At 37.1% G+C, this 21,102-nt stretch overlaps 2 protein-coding genes across 2 annotated transcripts; both read left to right on the forward strand.

Moving 5' to 3' along the window:
• Positions 1-11,052: 11,052 nt before the first annotated feature.
• Positions 11,053-12,085, forward strand: LOC117080543 (olfactory receptor 5M8). Its single transcript, XM_033205653.1, has one exon. It carries the CDS (start codon positions 11,069-11,071, stop codon positions 12,002-12,004), a length of 936 nt encoding a protein of 311 aa, XP_033061544.1. The 5' UTR covers positions 11,053-11,068; the 3' UTR covers positions 12,005-12,085.
• Positions 12,086-17,541: 5,456 nt separating this feature from the next.
• LOC117081085 (olfactory receptor 5M3) lies at positions 17,542-18,580 on the forward strand. The gene has a single exon (XM_033206697.1). The coding sequence runs from the start codon at positions 17,577-17,579 to the stop codon at positions 18,498-18,500; it is 924 nt and encodes a 307-aa protein (XP_033062588.1). The 5' UTR covers positions 17,542-17,576; the 3' UTR covers positions 18,501-18,580.
• Positions 18,581-21,102: the final 2,522 nt, after the last annotated feature.

Genomic DNA, 21,102 nt, shown 5'->3' on the forward strand with positions numbered 1-21,102 from the left:
TTTCTTGCCTTCTGCTAGCTTTTGAATGTGTTTGCTCTTGCCTCTCTAGTTCTTTTAATTGTGATGTTAGAGTGTCAATTTTAGATCTTTCCAGCTTTCTCTTGTGGGCATTTAGTGCTATAAATTTCCCTCTACACACTGCTTTAAATGTGTCCCAGAGATTCTGGTATGTTGTATGTTTATTCTCATTGGTTTCAAAGAACATCTTTATTTCTGCTTTCATTTCGTTATGTACCCAGTAGTCATTCAGGAGCAGGTTGTTCAGTTTCCATGTAGTTGAGCAGTTTTGACTGAGTTTCTTAGTCCTGAGTTCTAGTTTGATTGCACTGTGGTCTGAGAGACAGTTTGTTATAATTTCTGTTCTTGTACATTTGCTGAGGAGTGCTTTACTTCCAATTATGTGGTCAATTTTGGAATAAGTGCGATGTGGTGCTGAGAAGAATGTATATTCTGTTGACTTGGGGTGGAGAGTTCTATAGATGTCTATTAGGTCTGCTTGGTGCAGAGATGAGTTCAATTCCTGGATATCCTTGTTAACTTTCTGTCTCGTTGATCTGTCTAATGTTGACAGTGGAGTGTTGAAGTCTCCCATTATTATTGTATGGGAGTCTAAGTCTCTTTGTAAGTCTCTAAGGACTTGCTTTATGAATCTGGGTGCTCCTGTATTGGGTGCACATATATTTAGGAGAGTTAGCTCTTCCTGTTGAATTGATCCCTTTACCATTATGTAATGGCCTTCTTTGTCTCTTTTAATCTTTGATGGTTTAAAGTCTGTTTTATCAGAGACTAGGATTGCAACCCCTGCTTTTTTTTGTTCTCCATTTGCTTGGTAGATCTTCCTCCATCCCTTTATTTTGAGCCTATGTATGTCTCTGCATGTGAGATGGGTCTCCTGAATACAGCAGACTGATGGGTCTTGACTCTTTATCCAGTTTGCCAGTCTGTGTCTTTTAATTGGAGCATTTAGTCCATTGACATTAAGGTTAATATTGTTATGTGTGAACTTGATCCTGCCATTATGATATTAACTGGTTATTTTGCTCGTTAGTTGATGCAGTTTCTTCCTAGCCTCGATGGTCTTTACATTTTGGCATGTTTTTGCAATGGCTGGTACCGGTTGTTCCTTTCCATGTTTAGGGCTTCCTTCAGGGTCTCTTGTAAGGCAGGCCTGGTGGTGACAAAATCTCGAAGCATTTGCTTATCTGTAAAGGATTTTATTTCTCCTTCACTTATGAAACTTAGTTTGGCTGGATATGAAATTCTGGGTTTAAAATTCTTTTCTTTAAGAACGTTGAATATTGGCCCCCACTCTCTTCTGGCTTGTAGAGTTTCTGCCGAGAGGTCTGCTGTTAGTCTGATGGGCTTCCCTTTGTGGGTAACCCGACCTTTCTCTCTGGCTGCCCTTAAGATTTTTTCCTTCATTGCAACTTTGGTGAATCTGGCAATTATGTGTCTTGGAGTTGCTCTTCTGGAGGAGTATCTTTGTGGCGTTCTCTGTATTTCCTGAATTTGAATGTTGGCCTGCCCTACTAGGTTGGGGAAGTTCTCCTGGATGATATCCTGAAGAGTGTTTTCCAAGTTGGTTCCATTTTCCCCCTCACTTTCAGGCACCCCAATCAGACGTAGATTTGGTCTTTTTACATAATCCCATACTTCTTGCAGGCTTTGTTCATTTCTTTTTCTTCTTTTTTCTTTTGGTTTCTCTTCTCGCTTCATTTCATTCATTTGATCCTCAATCGCTGATACTCTTTCTTCCAGTTGATCGAGTCAGTTACTGAAGCTTGTGCATTTGTCACGTATTTCTCGTGTCATGGTTTTCATCTCTGTCATTTCGTTTATGACCTTCTCTGCATTAATTAGTCTAGCTGTCAATTCTTCCACTCTTTTTTCAAGATTTTTAGTTTCTTTGCGCTGGGTACGTAATTCCTCCTATAGCTCTGAGAAGTTTGATGGACTGAAGCCTTCTTCTCTCATCTCGTCAAAGTCATTCTCTGGCCAGCTTTGATCCGTTGCTGGCGATGGGCTGCGCTCCTTTGCAGGCGGAGATGCGCTTTTATTTTTTGAATTTCCAGCTTTTCTGCCCTGCTTTTTCCCCATCTTTGTGGTTTTATCTGTCTCTGGTCTTTGATGATGGTGACATACTGATGGGGTTTTGGTATAGGTGTCCTTCCTGTTTGATTGTTTTCCTTCTAACAGTCAGGACCCCCAGCTGTAGGTCTGTTGGAGATTGCTTGAGGTCCACTCCAGACCCTGTTTGCCTGGGTATCAGCAGCAGAGGTTGCAGAAGATAGAATATTGCTGAACAGCGAGTGTACCTGTCTGATTCTTCCTTTGGAAGCTTACTCTCAGGGGTGTACTCCACCATGTGAGGTGTGGGGTGTCAGACTGCCCCTAGTGGGGGATGTCTCCCAGCTAGGCTACTCAGGGGTCAGGGACCCACCTGAGCAGGCAGTCTGTCCGTTCTCAGATCTCAACCTCCGCGTTGGGAGATCCACGGCTCTCCCCAAAGCTGTCAGACAGAGTCGTTCGTGTCTGCACAGGCCCCCGCTGCTTCCCCTGTTGGTCTTCAGCTGTGCGCTGTCCCCAGAGGTGGAGTCTACAGAGACAGGCAGGCTTCCTTGAGCTGCTGTGAGCTCCACCCAGTTCGAGCTTCCCAGCGGCTTTGTTTACCTACTTAAGCCTCAGCAATGGCGGGCACCTCTCCCCCAGCCTCGCTGCTGCCGTTTCGGTTAGATTGCAGACTGCTGTGTTAGCAATGAGGGAGGCTCCGTGGGCGTGGGACCCTCCCGGCCAGGTGTGGGATATATTCTCCTGGTGTGCCCGTTTGCTTAAAGCGCAATATTGGGGTGGGAGTTACCTGATTTTCCAGGTGTTGTGTGTCTCAGTTCCCCTGGCTAGGAAAAGGGATTCCCTTCCCCCTTGCGCTTCCCAGGTGAGGCGATGCCTCGCCCTGCTTCAGCTCTCGCTGGTCGGGCTGCAGCAGCTGACCAGCACCGATTGTCCGGCACTCCCTAGTGAGATGACTCCAGTACCTCAGTTGAAAATGCAGAAATCACCGGTCTTCTGTGTCGCTCGTGCTGGGAGTTGGAGACTGGAGCTGTTCCTATTCGGCCATCTTGCTCCGCCCCCCCCAAGAACTTTTCAAGGAGCTCGACAAAGGCATAGTTTTACAGGGGTCATGAAACTGTAAACAGAAAGATCAACACAATTTGTTAAATGATGTAAGACTATGGAGGTGCTAACGAAAGGGAGGAAAGAAAAAATTATCTCTGGGCAAATTGAAGCTAGCCCTGTGATTGTCCAAGACAAGAACTTGTTTATGCTTTGTGCACCTTCCTCAGTGCTCCCATAGCTCCTGGTATGATGTTATGTCTGGTGGGGTCTGAGCAAAATAATTAAGAACCAATTTATGATCAAATATGTGGATGTTACTTTCAATGAAAAATAAAAAACCATAAAACTGTAACAAGTCATAACTCAAAAAGACATATTTCTTTCTCAGTTGTATTTCAAAGCTTTCTTTGTACCTGAGTTGATCTCTGCTTAGTATTTGCTACAGAAATTTTCAGACTCATTCATTTTATATTATTGCATACAATTATTTTAAACTTTTTCCTGCTACATATTCCTATTTAAATACCTTGATTTTGAAAGTCAGATTGCCCACAAATTCTGTTAAAACACACATATATATAAGAAAACCTTTTAAAACTGCTTTTTTTACATTTAATTAACAATTTATTGAATTCCACTTAGATGCATACCTAGATGTATTCCTGTTTAAACACACACATGTTTTTAGTTATGCAAAACCAGCCTCTTAATTATATCAAATTTTCTGATCTCAGGGCCCATGCTTCTATCTGTATAGCCTAGCTTGGCACTGAGGAAAATTTCAATGACTGCAGCATGAAAGTATACACCATACAAATTAATTTTATTAAAAGTGAATGAATGTCCACTTTCAAAGTAAGCAAAGTGCCTCAATTTTAGAATATATGAGAAAAGTGTCTTTGAATGGACCAGCAGATGACTCTGAGGGAATATGTTATTAGTCATAAACCAACTTACTTTTCAGAAATACGAGTAACCATAATGTCATTGATGTTTATGACTGACTCTAGCAATAGAAAACCAATAGTTATACCCATATATACACAAGTTTAAGATAAAAAAGGAATTACACCAAGTGCTTTCATGAACTGACTGGCTCGCTGGAATCACATCTATCAGCCTGTTAAGACTATCTAAGTCCATATCACATTGTATTAGACATAAAATAAATATGTGCTCATGAAAATTTTTGGTATTAATACATTATTTTAGTAGGCCCTGGATTTTACCTAAAAAGGAAAGAATAATTTTCTTATTGATGACATTGATGACATTAAAATCCCATTATTAAAGTCTGTCATAAGGGATTTCAAGAAGAGTCTCCAATTTCACGTGCCTTTTCTTTCAAAGTTAATTCTGTTGAATTCCTTATTTGTTGGACAAATTGGGTAACACAATGAAGAAATCATCAGAAAAAATAGAGAACATTTACTGTACTTTTGAAAAGAACAATAAATATGATATATTGTATTTTCTCCTCACCTATTCAAAAGATCATCACTCGGATACTGCTTTCAGGAAAATTTATACATGTGTATAAAAGACTAAATATTATAGGGAATAGTGATGTTATGAGCCTAAAGTCTTTACTCATACTTTTTTATGGCCCCTTCAGTCAGTAGGGGATTAGGATGATTAGATTATCAGTGAATTCCATCTCAAAGTAGGCCCAGTGGGTCCCTGAACTCATCCTGCGGTTATTTCTCTGGTTCTAAAATGCATAAATAGAATAGACATACTTGGCAGAATCCCCATGTTGGTCCTCATACTTGTGAAGCTTGGGTAAGAGAAATAGTTGAAACAATTTATTTAAAGTGTTTTGTGAGCATAGAGAAAGAAAAAAATTATCCTGACAAAAAGCTTTTTGGGTAAGGTAACCACTGAGATGGGTTTTGAAAGTTGAGTAGGAATTTCAAAGGGTAGAGGATGGATTGCAAAGACATTTCCTAAAGAGTGAACCAACCAATCAAGAAGAATAGCTTGGTTGTGCTTGTGACACAAATAATAGATAGGAAAGTAGTAAAAGATGAGGTTGAATAGTAAACTAGATCAGATAAGGCAAGAATGAAATGCTTTGTTAACATATTTAGACTTAATTGGATCTACATGATGCCGTGATTTGAATGTATCCTCAAAAAAGAATGTGTTGGAAAGTTAATCCCCACTGTAATGGTGTTCAAAAGTGGGGCCTAATGGGAGGTATTTAGCTCACAAAGGTTACAACCTCGTGGGATTGATAAAAAGGCTTAATAAAGAACGACTTAAAAAAAAGCCAATTATAGAAGGGCATGAGGCTGCAAGTTCGCTAACTTGCTGTCACCTTCTCTTGCCCTCTGCCTTCCTCCATGGGCTGACACAACATGAAGGCCTTTGATTGATGCCAGCACCATGAATTTTGATTTCTCAGTTACCAGAACTATAAAACAGGTACATTTCTATTTACTGTAAGTTACTTAGTTTGTGTTACTCTGTTGCAGCAGCATAAAACAGACTAAGAGAAATTTGGTACTCAGAAGTGGGGCTGTACTATATCAGCTGAACATGCGAAAGTCGCCTTGGAACTGCGTAATGAGTAGAGGCCAAAAGAATTTGCAGGAACAGTCTAGAAAAAGCCTAGACTGCCATGAATGGTGGTTTAAGGGTGATTATGGTGAAGGCTAAGAAATGTAGGGCAAGTCTGGAACTTCTTAAATACTACATATGTGGCTATCATCAGATTGCTGGTAGAAATATGGGTAGCAAAGGCCGTTCTGAAGAGATCTCAGGTGAAACTGAGAAACAATGTATTGGAAACTAGAGTAAAGACCATCTTTGTTATAGGGTGGCAAATAAATTGGCAGAATTCTGTTCATGTCCCATGGCTCTGTGGAATACATAACTTAAGAATGGTGAGCTAGGCTACCTGGAAGAAGAAATATCTGAGAAGCAAAAAATTAAAGGTGGTGCACAGCTTATTTTGGGTGCTTACAGTAAAATGAGAGAAGAAAGAAAACAAGATGGAATTTGTAATGAAAAGGAAGCAGCATGAAATGATTTGGAAAACTCTTAGCCTCATCATGTGAAGCATAAAAAAGCATGTTTGGGACAGAATACTAAGGGAGTGATCACGTAGGACACAGTACATTCCTCTTTGAAGTTTAGCCTGTTAACTTCAAGAAGGAGAAAAATTGTTAAGTACAATGAGTTCTGAGTTCCACTTCAAAGAAACAATGTATCAGTATGTTCAGCTTCCCTGTTCTTTGTTCTCCATTTTAAAGTTTGATCTCCTCGTTCTTTACATCTCTTTGCCCCTAGTTTCAGTAAACAACCCCCTCCTAGCCTCTATCACCTGTTCTGTCCTTAGTCATCCTCAGTCACCTGCTCTGTCCTTAGTTATCCTGCACTGTAACCTTCCTTCCCATGGAAACTACTCATGGGGCCATTCTGGCTCCTACCCCTGCGCTCTTTAAAATAGCCAATCAGAATAGCTTAGACTGTGGGGTCCAACCCTAGCCAATAGGGGAAAGACATGGCAGTGGGGACTAGATGCGTTAGGATAAGAATCCTTTCCGTTTCCTCCTAAGGTGTGCTCTCACCATCGCTCCATGTGTGAGATGCACCCTTCTACAGAAATAAATTGCCTTGCTGAGAAAACTTTTGCCTGAGTGTTAGTTTCACTTTGTGGCAACGAACATTTACTTCCAACAATCATTTGCTACAGAGATTAACATAAATAGAAGGAATCCAGGTTGAATTTATCAAGACAATGGGAGGATGACCCTGAAAGCATTTCAAAGATCTTGCAGGCAAGCTGGGATTTTGAGAGCAAAGTACCCAGAGAGATACGTAAATATATGTTTAGTTTTGAACTGGTAGTGAGCTGGGATGTACTGTATGTAGTACAATCATATATTTTAAAGACGTGGAAACTGAAAGAGGGTGACTAGCCTGAAACTAATGGACTAGCTTGTGAAAACAGTATTTCTCAGTGGAACTAAACTGACTTTGCTTGTTTTTCTTTCTAGTTAAATGTTGTAATAAATTTATCAGATACTGCTTCCATGTATCTGGAAAGCATAGACATTTCGATTCATTGTAATCAATGTTTAATCATGAAATTAGATGAAGTAACAGCAAGTGAAGCATGTTAGTGCATGTTAGTGACTAGAGATAGGAGATTCATAGTCAAAGCTGCTTTCATTTCTCAGTGAGCTCACTCAACAGCTTTTTGAATTTGAGAAAATTGAATTTTCTTTCTAAGCCTCAGTTCCTTCAGTATATAATGGGTCTAATAATATTTATTTCATATTTTGATATTTACAATAAAATTATACATAAGTTCTGTATATTGAATTTATAAAAGCCTTTTATTTTAGTAATCAAGTATATTAAATACACTTACCCCAAATTTTAACTGCTGTATATGGTACCTCATGGCTTAGGAAAATAAAGAATAATAAAAATTATCCTAATCATTTGCACTCTTTAGATTTCTTCAATCATATTCATTTACTCTTGGATTTTTCTACAAACAGACCAACACAAAATAAACAAAGAAAAAGAAGGGGACCAAAAATACCCCATGATTTTTTTTTTTCAAATGAATGTGTGCTCACGGTAATGATACTGTGTGTTAGAACATGTTTTTGCTCCATTAGTGGCCAAGTGAAAAGAGTGAGTAAAGTGTTCCTTTTTGAGTGCAGTTCTTTCTGCCGAGTAATGGAGGTAGTGAGGTAGAACAATGCCCAGTGATACATGATAAGCAATAAGTAAAGTCATTACCAAAAGACATGAAAAAGATGCAGAAGACATATTAAGCCATTTTTAACTCCCTTGTTAAAAGTCACTGAGCTGTCTTCGGGGAACATTTAATTGGCAGAATTGACTGCCTCGTTGTGACTTGTTTTTGATGCAACAGGGTAAAGGAGTCAACTTTATAAACACAAGCAAATATTTCCTTATTTATTATCCTTGAAGGCCCATTGGTTTTCCTACTTCTTTATAGGTAGGGCTGTCTATTTTGTGTGTGTGTTAGGAACTAGGTAAAGTGTTACTATATATACTTAGAAGCCAAATACTTATTGGGTAGAAATTATGCATGGTTAGAAATAGTTAAATGACTTCATAGGAGTATGGGTGGTTATATAGGTATCAATGCACACAATCTGAGAATTTGTATTTGTTCTAACCACTGAACAAAGGGGACTAAGAAACTAAAATTTCTTGCAATGACTTTATGTACCTCACATGTTGTCAGATCTCTACATAGATTATAAGTTTTAATCCTCAAAAAGCAGTCCTTTAACATTTTGAGGTGAGAAAACTAAAGCTCATAAAAGTTATGTAAGTTGTCTACAATTGTAGAGCTAACATATAGCATAGTTGTAATTTTTCAAGTCAAATAAGGCAAGTTCCAAAACTTTTGAGTTGATTTTGGGAGATGAATACCAGTATTAAGGATGTTGGAAACAGTGTAGCACAAAATAATTTTAATGTTTTGGAAAGTACAAATGTACATGGCAGACTGTTTCTAAGGAAGGTGGGATGTAAGGTTAGGACATGAATATATAGAAAACTGCAAGATGATGTTCCTGTGTTCTACAGAAAAAGATGAGGAAAAGATGGCAAAGCATCTAACTACACAATCCTCATGAAAACATATGCATGCACCCTGAAACAAAGTCTACATGTGTATGCATGTACATATGGGTATTATGTATCTCTATGTGTATACATACAATATGCATAGTCGGGGAGGCTTTACATACATTGTCAGGAGAAGAGAGAGACACAGAGAGAGGTTAAATCACCATCCTTCTAAAGATAATGGTTCCTGTTACATGAAGAACCTTTTAGTTTGTCAAAGCACCGTAATGTGTTCACTAGGCAAAGTTGGAGCTAGAGCAGAGTTTGAGATTAGGAGACCCCAAAAGGTGAACCACTTAGAATAAAAACATAGAGAAAAATACAGTTTTTGAGGTCATTTTAGAAGAGAAGGAAGGAAAGGTGAGAAATAAGAGGGGAGTAGAATTAAGAGAAACCAGAGAGTTATCATGAATTGGGTTAAGTGCTGTAAAATAACCAGTGACAAATTCTCTATGATTAGGCCACAGGTAGAAAATTTTAGAAATATAATAGATTTAATGTTTTAATTTTAATTTTTATTCTCTTTTGCAACAAATATCTTCTACTTGCTTTCCACAGAGTTGCAATATTATATGTGTCTGTGTGTTTGCATACTTGTAAACATTAGGGATTTCTAAATGACATGGAATAGATAGGAGTTTTAAGATGATTTTTGCAAGGTCTCAAGATGCCGACATCAGGATTATTTAAGCATTATCCTTACATTTTATAAGTCATACTATAGTCCTTGAATATAATCTCTAACAGAGTAAATTCTAACTTATTAGTTAGATCACTAGTAAGTTCTAACTTATTAGTTAGATCAATCACTTCATATGTTTTCATATTATATAGCAGTCAAGTTTACAGTAATCTTATTAAGCACTGACCTTAAGAGTGTTTATATTAGTTAGACAATGAATTAAATTCCTACCAGAGCAAAAAAAATAACAGTCAAACAAATTAGAAGTTTATTTCTCATTTCTGTAAAATTCTGAGCTGGTATGTCATATCAGCTCTGTCAAGGTTTTAGGAGCTCCAACTAATTTACTCTTCTTTCTCTGCTTTCTGTAAAAAGTTACTCGCGTCTATATGATCCAGGATGGCTCAGCACTATATCCACATTACAGCCAGTGAGAGGCAGAAAAGAAGGGAAGGGCAAATCTATTTTATCAATGGATGGATACAAGTAGTATACTTTTCTTTTATCACATTCTCTTGGCCATCTGGTTTGAGAATTTAAAAAAAAGAAAAACAAAAAACAAACAAAAAAACCCACGAAATTCTCATCATTTTTTGTTTTATTTTCTTTGGCTTTGCTTTTTAAAATTTATTTTTACTTATTTATTTTTTAAGAGCTGTCCCAGCTTTGGCTCTGAGGAGCAAATACTTCCCTGATTATGGGAGAGGTACTAACTTCTAGTGCAGGCTCAAGCTCTGTCAAATCTGTCTGTTGTCTGGATGTCTGAATGATGACTTTGCTATCTAATCACTGTGCTATCTGATCATTTTGCTATTCATGCTCAGTATGCACAAATATAGATAGACATGTTGGACAAAGTCATTTCCATGCTCTAATTCAGTTCTGTCTCTCCAAAAAATTACCCACTTTGAAGTTTATGAAATTAACTGGAAGAATGTTAGTAGACATTTTGAAAGTTTTTCTGTAAGATTTTCAATTGGTATCCTCTTCAAATATTTCCCTTTTATTTCCCCCCAAAAGTAGCAGCTAGTCTAAATTAGTATATTCTGTTTATGTCACACAAAGAATGAGCTAAAATGTATTTTTAATTTTTTACTACCTGTCCTTGTAACAAAAACTTAAGGGATTTTATGTGACATGGCATGGAAGAATTAACTATAATCAGAAAAAGAATGTCAGGTACCAGGTTCTCAAGTTATAGCTAAGTCATCTAAACAATTAATTTACATAAGCAGTGAGTATTCATTTGTTTATTAGCACTGGTGGCAAAATCTGAGAATTAAGGATGTCAGATAAAAAAGCAAAATGTAAAAAAAATAGATACAGTAGAAATGAAGAGGAGTAAGAAATTGACATAAACCAAAAAGATTAACAGAAAAAAAGAAATAAGAGGGCAAAAATAAAGGCAAAAGACCTGAAACCAGTGGCAAATGAGACATAGCAGCAGTTGATTGTTTCTTAAAGCTTAAATGTTTAATTAGACCCTGTTTCAGTTAAATCACTATCTCTAGCGTCTCCTGAGACAAAACGAAGTTAGAAAAATTGCAGAGGAGCAATGCAAAACAATGTTCTAAGAAAATATAAAAATGTTTGCCCTTTAAAAAATATCTACTAATCCAACATTCTCATTTCCCACTGAAGGAAATTATGAGAAGAAACTTTACGCTGTTGACTGAGTTCATTCTCCTGGGACTGACCAGTCGCCGGGAATTACAGATTCTCCTCTTCACGCTGTTTCTGGTCATTTACATGGTCACGGTGGCAGGGAACCTTGGTATGATTCTCCTCATCCAGGCCAATGCCCGGCTCCACACACCCATGTACTTTTTCCTGAGCCACTTATCCTTCGTGGATCTGTGCTTCTCTTCCAATGTGACTCCAAAGATGCTGGAGATTTTCCTTTCAGAGAAGAAAAGCATTTCCTATCCTGCCTGTCTGGTGCAGTGTTACCTTTTTATTGCCTTGGTCCACACTGAGATCTACATCCTGGCTGTGATGGCCTTTGACCGGTACATGGCCATCTGCAACCCTCTGCTTTATGGCAGCAAAATGTCCAAGAGTGTGTGCTCCTTCCTCATCACGGTGCCTTATGTGTATGGAGCGCTCACTGGCCTGATGGAGACCATGTGGACCTACAGCCTAGCCTTCTGTGGCCCCAACGAAATTAATCACTTCTACTGTGCTGATCCACCACTGATTAAGCTGGCTTGTTCTGACACCTACAACAAGGAGTTGTCAATGTTTGTTGTGGCTGGCTGGAACCTTTCTTTTTCTCTCTTCATCATATTTATTTCCTACCTTTACATTTTTCCTGCTATTTTAAAGATTCGCTCTACAGAGGGTAGGCAAAAAGCTTTTTCTACCTGTGGCTCCCATCTGACAGCTGTCACTATATTCTATGCAACGCTTTTCTTCATGTATCTCAGACTCCCCTCAAAGGAATCTGTTGAACAGGGTAAAATGGTAGCTGTATTTTATACCACAGTAATCCCTATGCTGAACCCTATAATTTATAGCCTTAGAAATAAAAATGTGAAAGAAGCATTAATCAAAGAGCTGTCAAGGAAGAAATACTTTTCTTAAAAATAAGTATTCTTTTGGTTTCTAAAGCCCTTCCTAGACTTTTTTTCCTTAGTTGAGAAATATAGTACATCAATGGAGAACATTGCAGTTTTAAAAACTTTATTTATTTTTATTTTATTATTATTTTTTGAGACAGAGTTTCTCTCTGTCACTAGGCTGGAGTGCAGTGGTGTGATCTCGGCTCACTGCAACCTCTGCCTCCCAGGTTCAAGCAATTCTCCTGCCTCAGCCTCCCGAGTAGCTGGGACCACATTGCACACCACCATGCCCGACTCATTTTTTGTATTTTAGTAGAGACGGAGTTCCATCATGTTGGCCAGGATGGTATCTTATCTCTTGACCTCGTGATCTGCCCACCTCGGCCTCCCAAAGTGCTGGGATTACAGGCATGAAACACCGTGCCCCGTCTAAAAATTTTATTTTCTAAAATTCAAATACATACAACTTTGCTCACAAAAGTTTTTCTGTTTTAAGATGTCATTCATCTTGTTCAGCAGTTATTTTAAGTTATTTGTCTTCTGTGCACAGTATGACTTTGTACTTCCATGCCCTTAGGTTTAGGTAAGATCATGTGGCTATTTCTGGAAGATGAGATTAAAATTCACATATGTCACCTCTCGGTTGAACATTCAATTGGTTGTTAGAGCATTTTTGAGTGGGTCTGTTGTTGTTTTAATTTTTTCCATGGTGACAAGCAAGACTTAATATAGTGGCTGCTCAGTCAGGCGACATGGAACACAGTTCTCATCCGACTCACAATGGCAATACAAAATGGCTGATAAATAACCGTCTTTTCATAAGCTACTATGATATGTGGAGTTTGCTTGTTTCCCTAGCACAAAGTAGTCTATTCTGACTGATGCCATGTTAATAATACAAATTTACACAGGCTGAATTACGTAATGTGGTAGCTACGATATGAGCAATATGAGCTAAGGGTTGTCAAAATTCAGGAGCAGAGATTATTAATTTTACCTGGAAACTTCCAGAAAGTGTTTAAGAGAAGACAACATTTGCATGATTCAAGTAAACAACTCTTGAGTTAAGTTACCTTCTTTCTATCATGGAGAGGACTTTAGGACTAGAATAAGAAAAGCTTACTTTCTTGCTATGTGGAATGAGTCTTATCTATATTTCTGTGTGCTAAATAAGTGGCTCTCACAGCTTATCACAGTCCCCGATAAGCACATTTACATCATAAAATGCAGAAAAAAATCACATAAGGTTATTTAGTGTCTTGTAGAGAATGACCTTAAAAATTAAACCTAACACAATATTATTACAGATAAAAATTATTTAATTGGCAACTGAAAAACAGTCTGTGTTCAGAGAACTGCAGGTTACCCTTTATAATGTGGGGCCCATGACCTCTATAGATAGTAAACTCCTGGCAATAAGTAGCACAATTATTCTGTCACACCAACAATTTTTCTCTTGATGCACTCAGAGCTCTAACTTGCAGTCTTAACCAAAGTTCTTCAGCGTTAAACTGTAACTTCATTTTGTGTCTGAAACATCTCAACATTATTCTGAGAAGTGCTTAAGAATACTTAGATGTGTACCTCTCCTATCTATCTAGTCAAAGATTGAAAACTTGATCACTTTAACCATTTTCATCAGTTAACAAATATTTTGTGAAACTACCATGTGCCAAATACTGTTATAAATACTGGGGCAGGGCTGGGGCAATTCAGTCAGGGGCCCTTTTATCAAAATTGTATTACCATGAAAAAGGAACAAGGTATGAGTAGAGAAACCAGCCATTTTCTCCACAATTTAATAAATGAGAATCAACCTTGTTTTGTAGGAATGTAAACATGGCTGGTGTTAATATAGTCCAGTAGGGAGGCCAGAAGAGGCAACAAGTTTCACCTGTGGGAGCACATTTTCAGGCACCCAAGTAAAGTGACAACTGCACATGACACTGAAACAATCCACAATTGTTTGGCTATCCAAAAAACAGATTTGTGTTCCCTTAAGTCCATAAAGACCATGATAGAAGGTATCACGTATACCAGTCATGTAACAAAAATGAGAGTCTTTTGGGATTAGGAAATAAGAAATTTGGTCTCTTTTCCTGTAATGGTTACTTGTTGGACAAAAGGATGAGATGGTTAATGGTACAAATTCTGGAATCAGGAATTTAGTTCATTGAAAGTGTGACACTGATCAAGTCACTGAACCTCTGAAAGACTCAATTTCTTGTCTGAAAAATAAGAATAAATAATAATTGCCTCAGGGTTGTTACAATAATTAAATTAGCACAGTATCTGGTGTGTGTTACTTCAAAAATGCATTATTGTTGCTATTATTACTACTACTACTTGGAGTAATGCTTTTGTTATTTATAAAATGAGGAATTGAAGAAAATGTATTTTTTCTGCTTTTATATGCTATATTTTTAATTAGAGGGAATAATACTTGACTCATCTTCCCTGAAAAACCCTACAACAGAGAATGTGAAGTATAGAGCATGAACTTGATATATACAGTTTGGATAACCCCATAAACAGGTTTAGTGTGATACAGATCCCCTCTCAAATTGTATTTGATTTTAGTACTCATTCGAAATAACTGGAGTTTGGGGGAAAATAAAATTGTAGAAAACTCTAATGAAAAAAACCCACACACTCAACAGTTGGCTTTCTCTCTAGAGATGCACTTTCCACAGGACCATTTCTATGGGAAAAAAAATCTTAATTGCTCCTTGCTTTCTAATCAAGCAGTTAAGGGAGACTTCCACTGTGGACTTTTCCCAGTTTCTCTTTCGTCAGATTGAAAGTGTTTACCATTCCCATATATAGCATGCACTTTTCAACTCTGCATCCACATTGGGAATATTTCTCTTCATTCTCAGGTTGGTGAAAAATGTATCTATCTGGAATTGTCAGATGGAGCTTGCATTGAAGATTTTATTTTCTTTTACGATTTATAGGAAGGCATTCATAATTTTTTCTTTATGTTACATGTGTATGTGTTGAGATACATAAGAGATACATTTTCAATAAGACTATATTATTGGATAATTACAAATGAATAAAGGAGTGTATCTGATAATTATTTTCATATGTATTATGTGTTAATATATATCTTTTCAAATTCACAAACACACAATGAAATGGATATTATTAAGTCCTACTGAGGAATATAAAAAGTAAAAGCAAAACAAAACAAGAATAAAACAAGTCCAGTTTTATAAAATAAGTCATAGAGCCTGGATCCAACCATGCTCTGATGATAGAAACAGAATTCTTTAACTAGGATAGTTAATATTGCTTCATACCTGGTCTGGAAAAGAATCCATATTTATTGGCAATTTAATTTGAAATAGAGTAATTTAATAAGGGAAGGTTATGTGTGTATTTTTAAATTTAGGTAGTGAGGAAATTCTCTAAATATTCTTGAGGTCCCCAATCTCTATTTCTTTGTACACCTTGCCCCCCCTAGGATCATGTCTCACCCCTGGGTTCCTGTAATTTTACTATCGCTGTTCATCACCTGGATAACCATCACTCAGGACTCTTGTGGGGAGTAGGGACAATGCCATCTTCTACATCCTTGTTTGTGCTGAATCACCCTTCAGCACAGAATGAGATACGACTTTCCAAATAAGAATCCCTCTCTTGCCAGCAAGAACATTTCGGGCCGCTGCAGGCATAAACTGTTGAATCAGAAATCTGGAGTTATCTGTTGATATGCCTGTAATTTCTGTTCGGATATGAATCTAAGGATCTCAGAGATTTTAACAACTCTGTAAGTATTTTGCAGTCTATATATAAATATATTCTAAAACAGTATACATAGTTTTTAGAACTTTAACTATTATTCATTTAAAAAAATGTACCTACTAATTAATCCTTCAAATTTTTATTAATTAGATCAAACCTCTGGAGCCATGTAGAATGTAACCTGTCTCAGTTAGTAATTTTCTCCTCTAGTCATAGAAAAATGTTCTTTCCAAGTTTGTGGTTGAAAAGTTTTGAATTATTACTATAGATAAATAGTCACTTATTTTCACTATCCATTGAGATTTACCTTCCTGACTGCTCATTTTTTGGGTAACTGCTAACCAGTAATAATACGGATACATTTCATCACATTGTGATTGAATACAGTTTAACGTTGCAGATTACAAAAAGGGTTTTGGGAATAATCATTTGCTGTAGGGATAATATATAGCCATTAGAAGATTTGACACAATCCCATCTCCAACAAATGTATTTCCTGCTGAAAGGCTGTCTCAAGATTCTTATTAGATATATTTGCACTCTGTGTTCTGAGGAATGTGATTGCTCATTGACAACATATCTAATTAATGGAATTTCTCTCATACATATATGAGAGAAATATATATAAGCTTTATGTATGTTTATATACTTATAGGTGTGTGTGTATATATATACACACATATGTATATACATATATAGAGAGAGGTATGTGTGTGTGGCAGCGTGTGAGTGTAAATTTGTATGTTAAACGAATGATGTGTACAGTAAATAACTTTACTAGGTAGACTGTGAATCACTAAGAGATTTGACAGGGCACAGAGATGTCCCATTTGATGGAGAAAAACTTGTGGATTATTCTCTATTATGTCCAGTAAGATCATGCCAAACGCTAATGTTTTCTTAGAAATATAATTTGAGAAAGATTTTTCTAGAAGAAATTTCCTATATGATACATCCTATATTTGAAAATAAATTTGCAAAATATACAAGAAATCTTCCTAGAATTCCACTGAACCCTCAAAGGAGAATCAATCACTTCCTAAATTTCTGTCCCTATTATACCTCTGTAAGAATACATCCAAGTTTTAGAAAGTATTTATTTACATTAGTAGCTTCATAAGTACTAACATTAATCTGTATGTTGCACATCTCTTTGAATCTCTAGAACATAACAGTATATAATATCTAGTGGATTATAATTTTATATTAGAGTTAGGAGGGAGTCCATATCCAGGACATGTTGATACAGTGTGAACATGGACAAATAATTCACCCTTTAACTTGACTTTGATGGCTACTATCATCAGTTTTTTCTTCTTTACTTGAAAATAATGCAAATATGAGATTAGATTAAAAATATTTTATAACATTTTAGGCTGATGATTTAATCATATGATTTTCTTCTCTAATCATTGAGAATATGCTTATAACAAACAAGAGATTAGGTAAAAATGTACACTTTTTAAGTTCTATTATGAAAATAACTATAATCCCCTGTAACTATCTTTAAAATATGAAACTCCAGACATGCCATCATTGAAAATCAGGGAAATTTAAGAAGTAATGAAGTAATCTTGGAAATGTGACTACTCACAATACTTACTATCAGTATATACAATTATACTTTGTATAATTGTTATATGATAGGGACCGTCCACATTTATTCATTGTAGAGCCTATTACGTAACAGGCACTGAGAAAAGATTGGTGAAAATAATGCAGTGTGCTTATAGATATTGTATAAAGGGAGGATCTAAAGGTATAAATTAATAAACATCCTAATTTTTTCCTTTATTTTAGTTATCAAAAAGTTTTATAACTGATATTGACTTAGAATTGGGAAAATGCTCAATTTCACTGATGTGACAGAGTTCATTCTTTTGGGGCTAACCGGCCATCGGGAATGGCAAGTTCTCTTCTTCATCGTCTTCCTTGTGGTCTACATTATCACCGTGGTGGGCAATATTGGCATGATCATGTTAATCAAGGTCAGTCCCCAGCTTAACAGCCCCATGTACTTTTTCCTCAGCCACTTGTCATTTGTTGATGTGTGGTTTTCTTCCAATGTCACCCCTAAAATGTTGGAAAACCTGTTATCAGATAAAAAAACAATTTCTTATGCTGGCTGTTTAGTACAGTGTTTCTTCTTCATTGCTCTTGTCCATGTGGAAATTTTTATTCTTGCTGTGATGGCCTTTGATAGATACATGGCGATTGGAAATCCTTTGCTTTATGGCAGTAAAATGTCAAGGGTTGTCTGTATTCGACTGATTTCCTTCCCTTACATTTATGGTTTTCTGACGAGTCTGGCAGCAACATTATGGACTTATGGCTTGTACTTCTGTGGAAAAATTGAGATCAATCATTTCTACTGTGCAGATCCACCTCTCATCAAAATGGCCTGTGCCGGGACATTTGTAAAAGAATATACAATGATCATACTTGCCGGCATTAACTTCACATATTCTCTGACTGTAATTATCATCTCTTATTTATTTATCCTCATTGCCATTCTGCGAATGCGCTCAGCAGAAGGAAGGCGGAAGGCCTTTTCCACATGTGGGTCCCATCTGACAGCTGTCATCATATTCTATGGTACTTTGATCTTCATGTATCTCAGACATCCCTCAGAGAAGTCAGTGGAGCAGGGGAAGATGGTGGCTGTGTTCTATACCACAGTGATCCCCATGTTGAATCCCATGATCTATAGTCTGAGGAACAAGGATGTGAAAGAGGCCATGACAAAAGTGATCAGTAGATCATGTTAAACAAAATAAAATCAAATTTGATTTAATTTTATCTTCTATTATTTGTTTGCAAAATGGTTATTACCCAGTACCTATGAACATTAAGATATATTCTGTAGGTTGAAAAGAAAAATAAAAATGTTGCAAATTGAGAAAATGTAAGGTGGAATGATTCATTTCTGTTGATGTATGGAGATTAATTACATACGAATAAGTTAATTGAAACGGTGATGTGTGCCAAAGTTCATAGGTGTACTAAGGGAAGTTGCTCAAATACTTAGCTGCAACCAAAAGACTTTTTCTTAATGAAAAGTACAGTTGCATGACTTTAAGAAATATTTATTTGCCCACTTAAAAACAAATTTGGGGCAGAAAAAAAAACCCATGATATTTAATTTGGTTTTCCAATATGAAGACATAAAATATTGGTCTCACTAATTGTTATGAGATTAATTATTGTTTAATGCATCTTTCATTATGTTGTGTAGGGTCTGTTCAGAGACTACTACTTGGAAAATAACAATATTATTGTATTTCATGCTTTTTAACTTTTTGGTGTTTCTTAAGAAACACAACATGGTGGCCGGGCGCGGTGGCTCAAGCCTGTAATCCCAGCACTTTGGGAGGCCGAGGTGGGCGGATCACAAGGTCAGGAGATCGAGACCATCCTGGCTAACACGGTGAAACCCCGTCTCGGCCGGGCGCGGTGGCTCAAGCCTGTAATCCCAGCACTTTGGGAGGCCGAGATGGGCGGATCACGAGGTCAGGAGATCGAGACCATCCTGGCTAACACGGTGAAACCCCGTCTCTACTAAAAAAATACAAAAAATTAGCCGGGCGAGATGGCGGGCGCCTGTAGTCCCAGCTACTCGGGAGGCTGAGGCGAGAGAATGGCGTAAACCCGGGAGGCGGAGCTTGCAGTGAGCTGAGATCCGGCCACTGCACTCCAGCCTGGGCGACAGAGCGAGACTCCGTCTCAAAAAAAAAAAAAAAAAAAAAAAAAACCCCGTCTCTACTAAAAAATACAAAAAACTAGCCGGGCGAGGTGGTGGGCGCCTGTAGTCCCAGCTACTCGGGAGGCTGAGGCAGGAGAATGGCGTGAACCCGGGAGGCGGAGCTTGCAGTGAGCTGAGATCTGGCCACTGCACTCCAGCTTGGGTGACAGAGCGAGACTCCGCTGGTGTCTTCACTTGACTGAAGAGTAGGAGGACAATTAGTGGAAGAAGCTGTCATTGTAAAACCATGGCTCTCCAAATTCCATAGAATGAATTACATTCCACTCATGTGGCATATTTGGCATACCTGTGACCAAGACATGGCACTTACATATTCTAGTTAGCTTTTACATTTGAAATAAATTCAGTATTTAGGACGCATTATTTGTTGTTATCAATAACATTTTCTGACATCATAATAGGAACATAATTTGACATCTCTCTTGAACCTTATGTCATGAAGCATAAGGATGAAGCTACAACTTACCTTATTTCATCAAGTCTACATCCTCAGGTCAAATAAACAAATAATCACCTTCTGTTTTGATGCAAACAATATACAGCTAAAGAAATGTAATTTATACATTTTAATTTATACATTTAAAAATTAAAAATTATCTGCAAAGATGTGAATATAAAATAAGATTGGTGTCATCTGAGAAAAAAAGCATTCTTTTTTAATTTAAGTTTTATTTTAAGTTCAAGAGTAGGTGTGCGGGTTTGTTCTACAGATAAAACTTGTGTCATAGAGGGTTGTGGTACATATTATTTCATCACCCAAGTATTAAGCCTAGTACCCATTAATTATTTATCTTGATCCTCCCAACCTCTACCCTTTCATAGGCCTCAATGTGTGTTGCTCCCCTCTATGTGTCCATGTACTCTCAAAATCTTAGCTCACACTTCTAAGTGAGAACATGAGGTATTTGGTTTTCTGTTCCCACATTAGTTTGCTAAAGATAATGGTCTCAAGCTCCATCTATGTTCTCGCAAAGGACAAGATCTCATTGTTTTCCTTATGGTTGCCTAGTATTGCATGATGTATATGTATATTTTCTTTATTCAATCTATCACTGATGGGTTTTTAGGTTGATTACCTGTGTTTGCTATTGTGAATAGTGCTGCAATGAATATACATGTGCATGTGTCTTTATAGTAGAACAATTTATATTCATTTGGGCATATACCCAGGCGTGGAATTGCTGGATATTTCTGTTTTGAGGTGTTTGAGGAATCACCACACTGTCTTCCACAATGGTTGAACTAAGATACATGAGGCCAAGAATCACATGAAAAAGCTCAACATCACTGATGATTAACAAAATGGAAATCAAAACTATGGTGAGATACCATCTCACATCAGTAAGAATGGCTATTATCAAAAAGCCAAAAAAATTAGATGCTCATAAGGTTGTGAAGAAAAAGAAACGTTTATCTGCTGTTGATGGAAGTGTAAAAAAGCATTCTTCTTTGTCCATGATTGAATTTTATTTACATCAAGAGAAACTATAAGTGCAATGAACTAATTTCCACATACATACACATAAATAATGGGCAGCATTTTAAAACCTTTTGCATACATAAACAAATTACTAATTTAGATTCGATTATAGTATTACTGTGTCTCT

The sequence above is a fragment of the Trachypithecus francoisi genome, unplaced genomic scaffold (assembly GCF_009764315.1).
Source record: "Trachypithecus francoisi isolate TF-2019V2 unplaced genomic scaffold, Tfra_2.0 Lachesis_group8, whole genome shotgun sequence".
Taxonomy (NCBI): Eukaryota; Metazoa; Chordata; class Mammalia; order Primates; family Cercopithecidae; genus Trachypithecus; species Trachypithecus francoisi.

Coding starts and splice junctions, on each gene's coding strand:
- LOC117080543 (XM_033205653.1), top strand. CDS start 11,069: ATGAGAAGAAACTTTACGCTGTTGACTGAGTTCATTCTCCTGGGACTG.
- LOC117081085 (XM_033206697.1), top strand. CDS start 17,577: ATGCTCAATTTCACTGATGTGACAGAGTTCATTCTTTTGGGGCTAACC.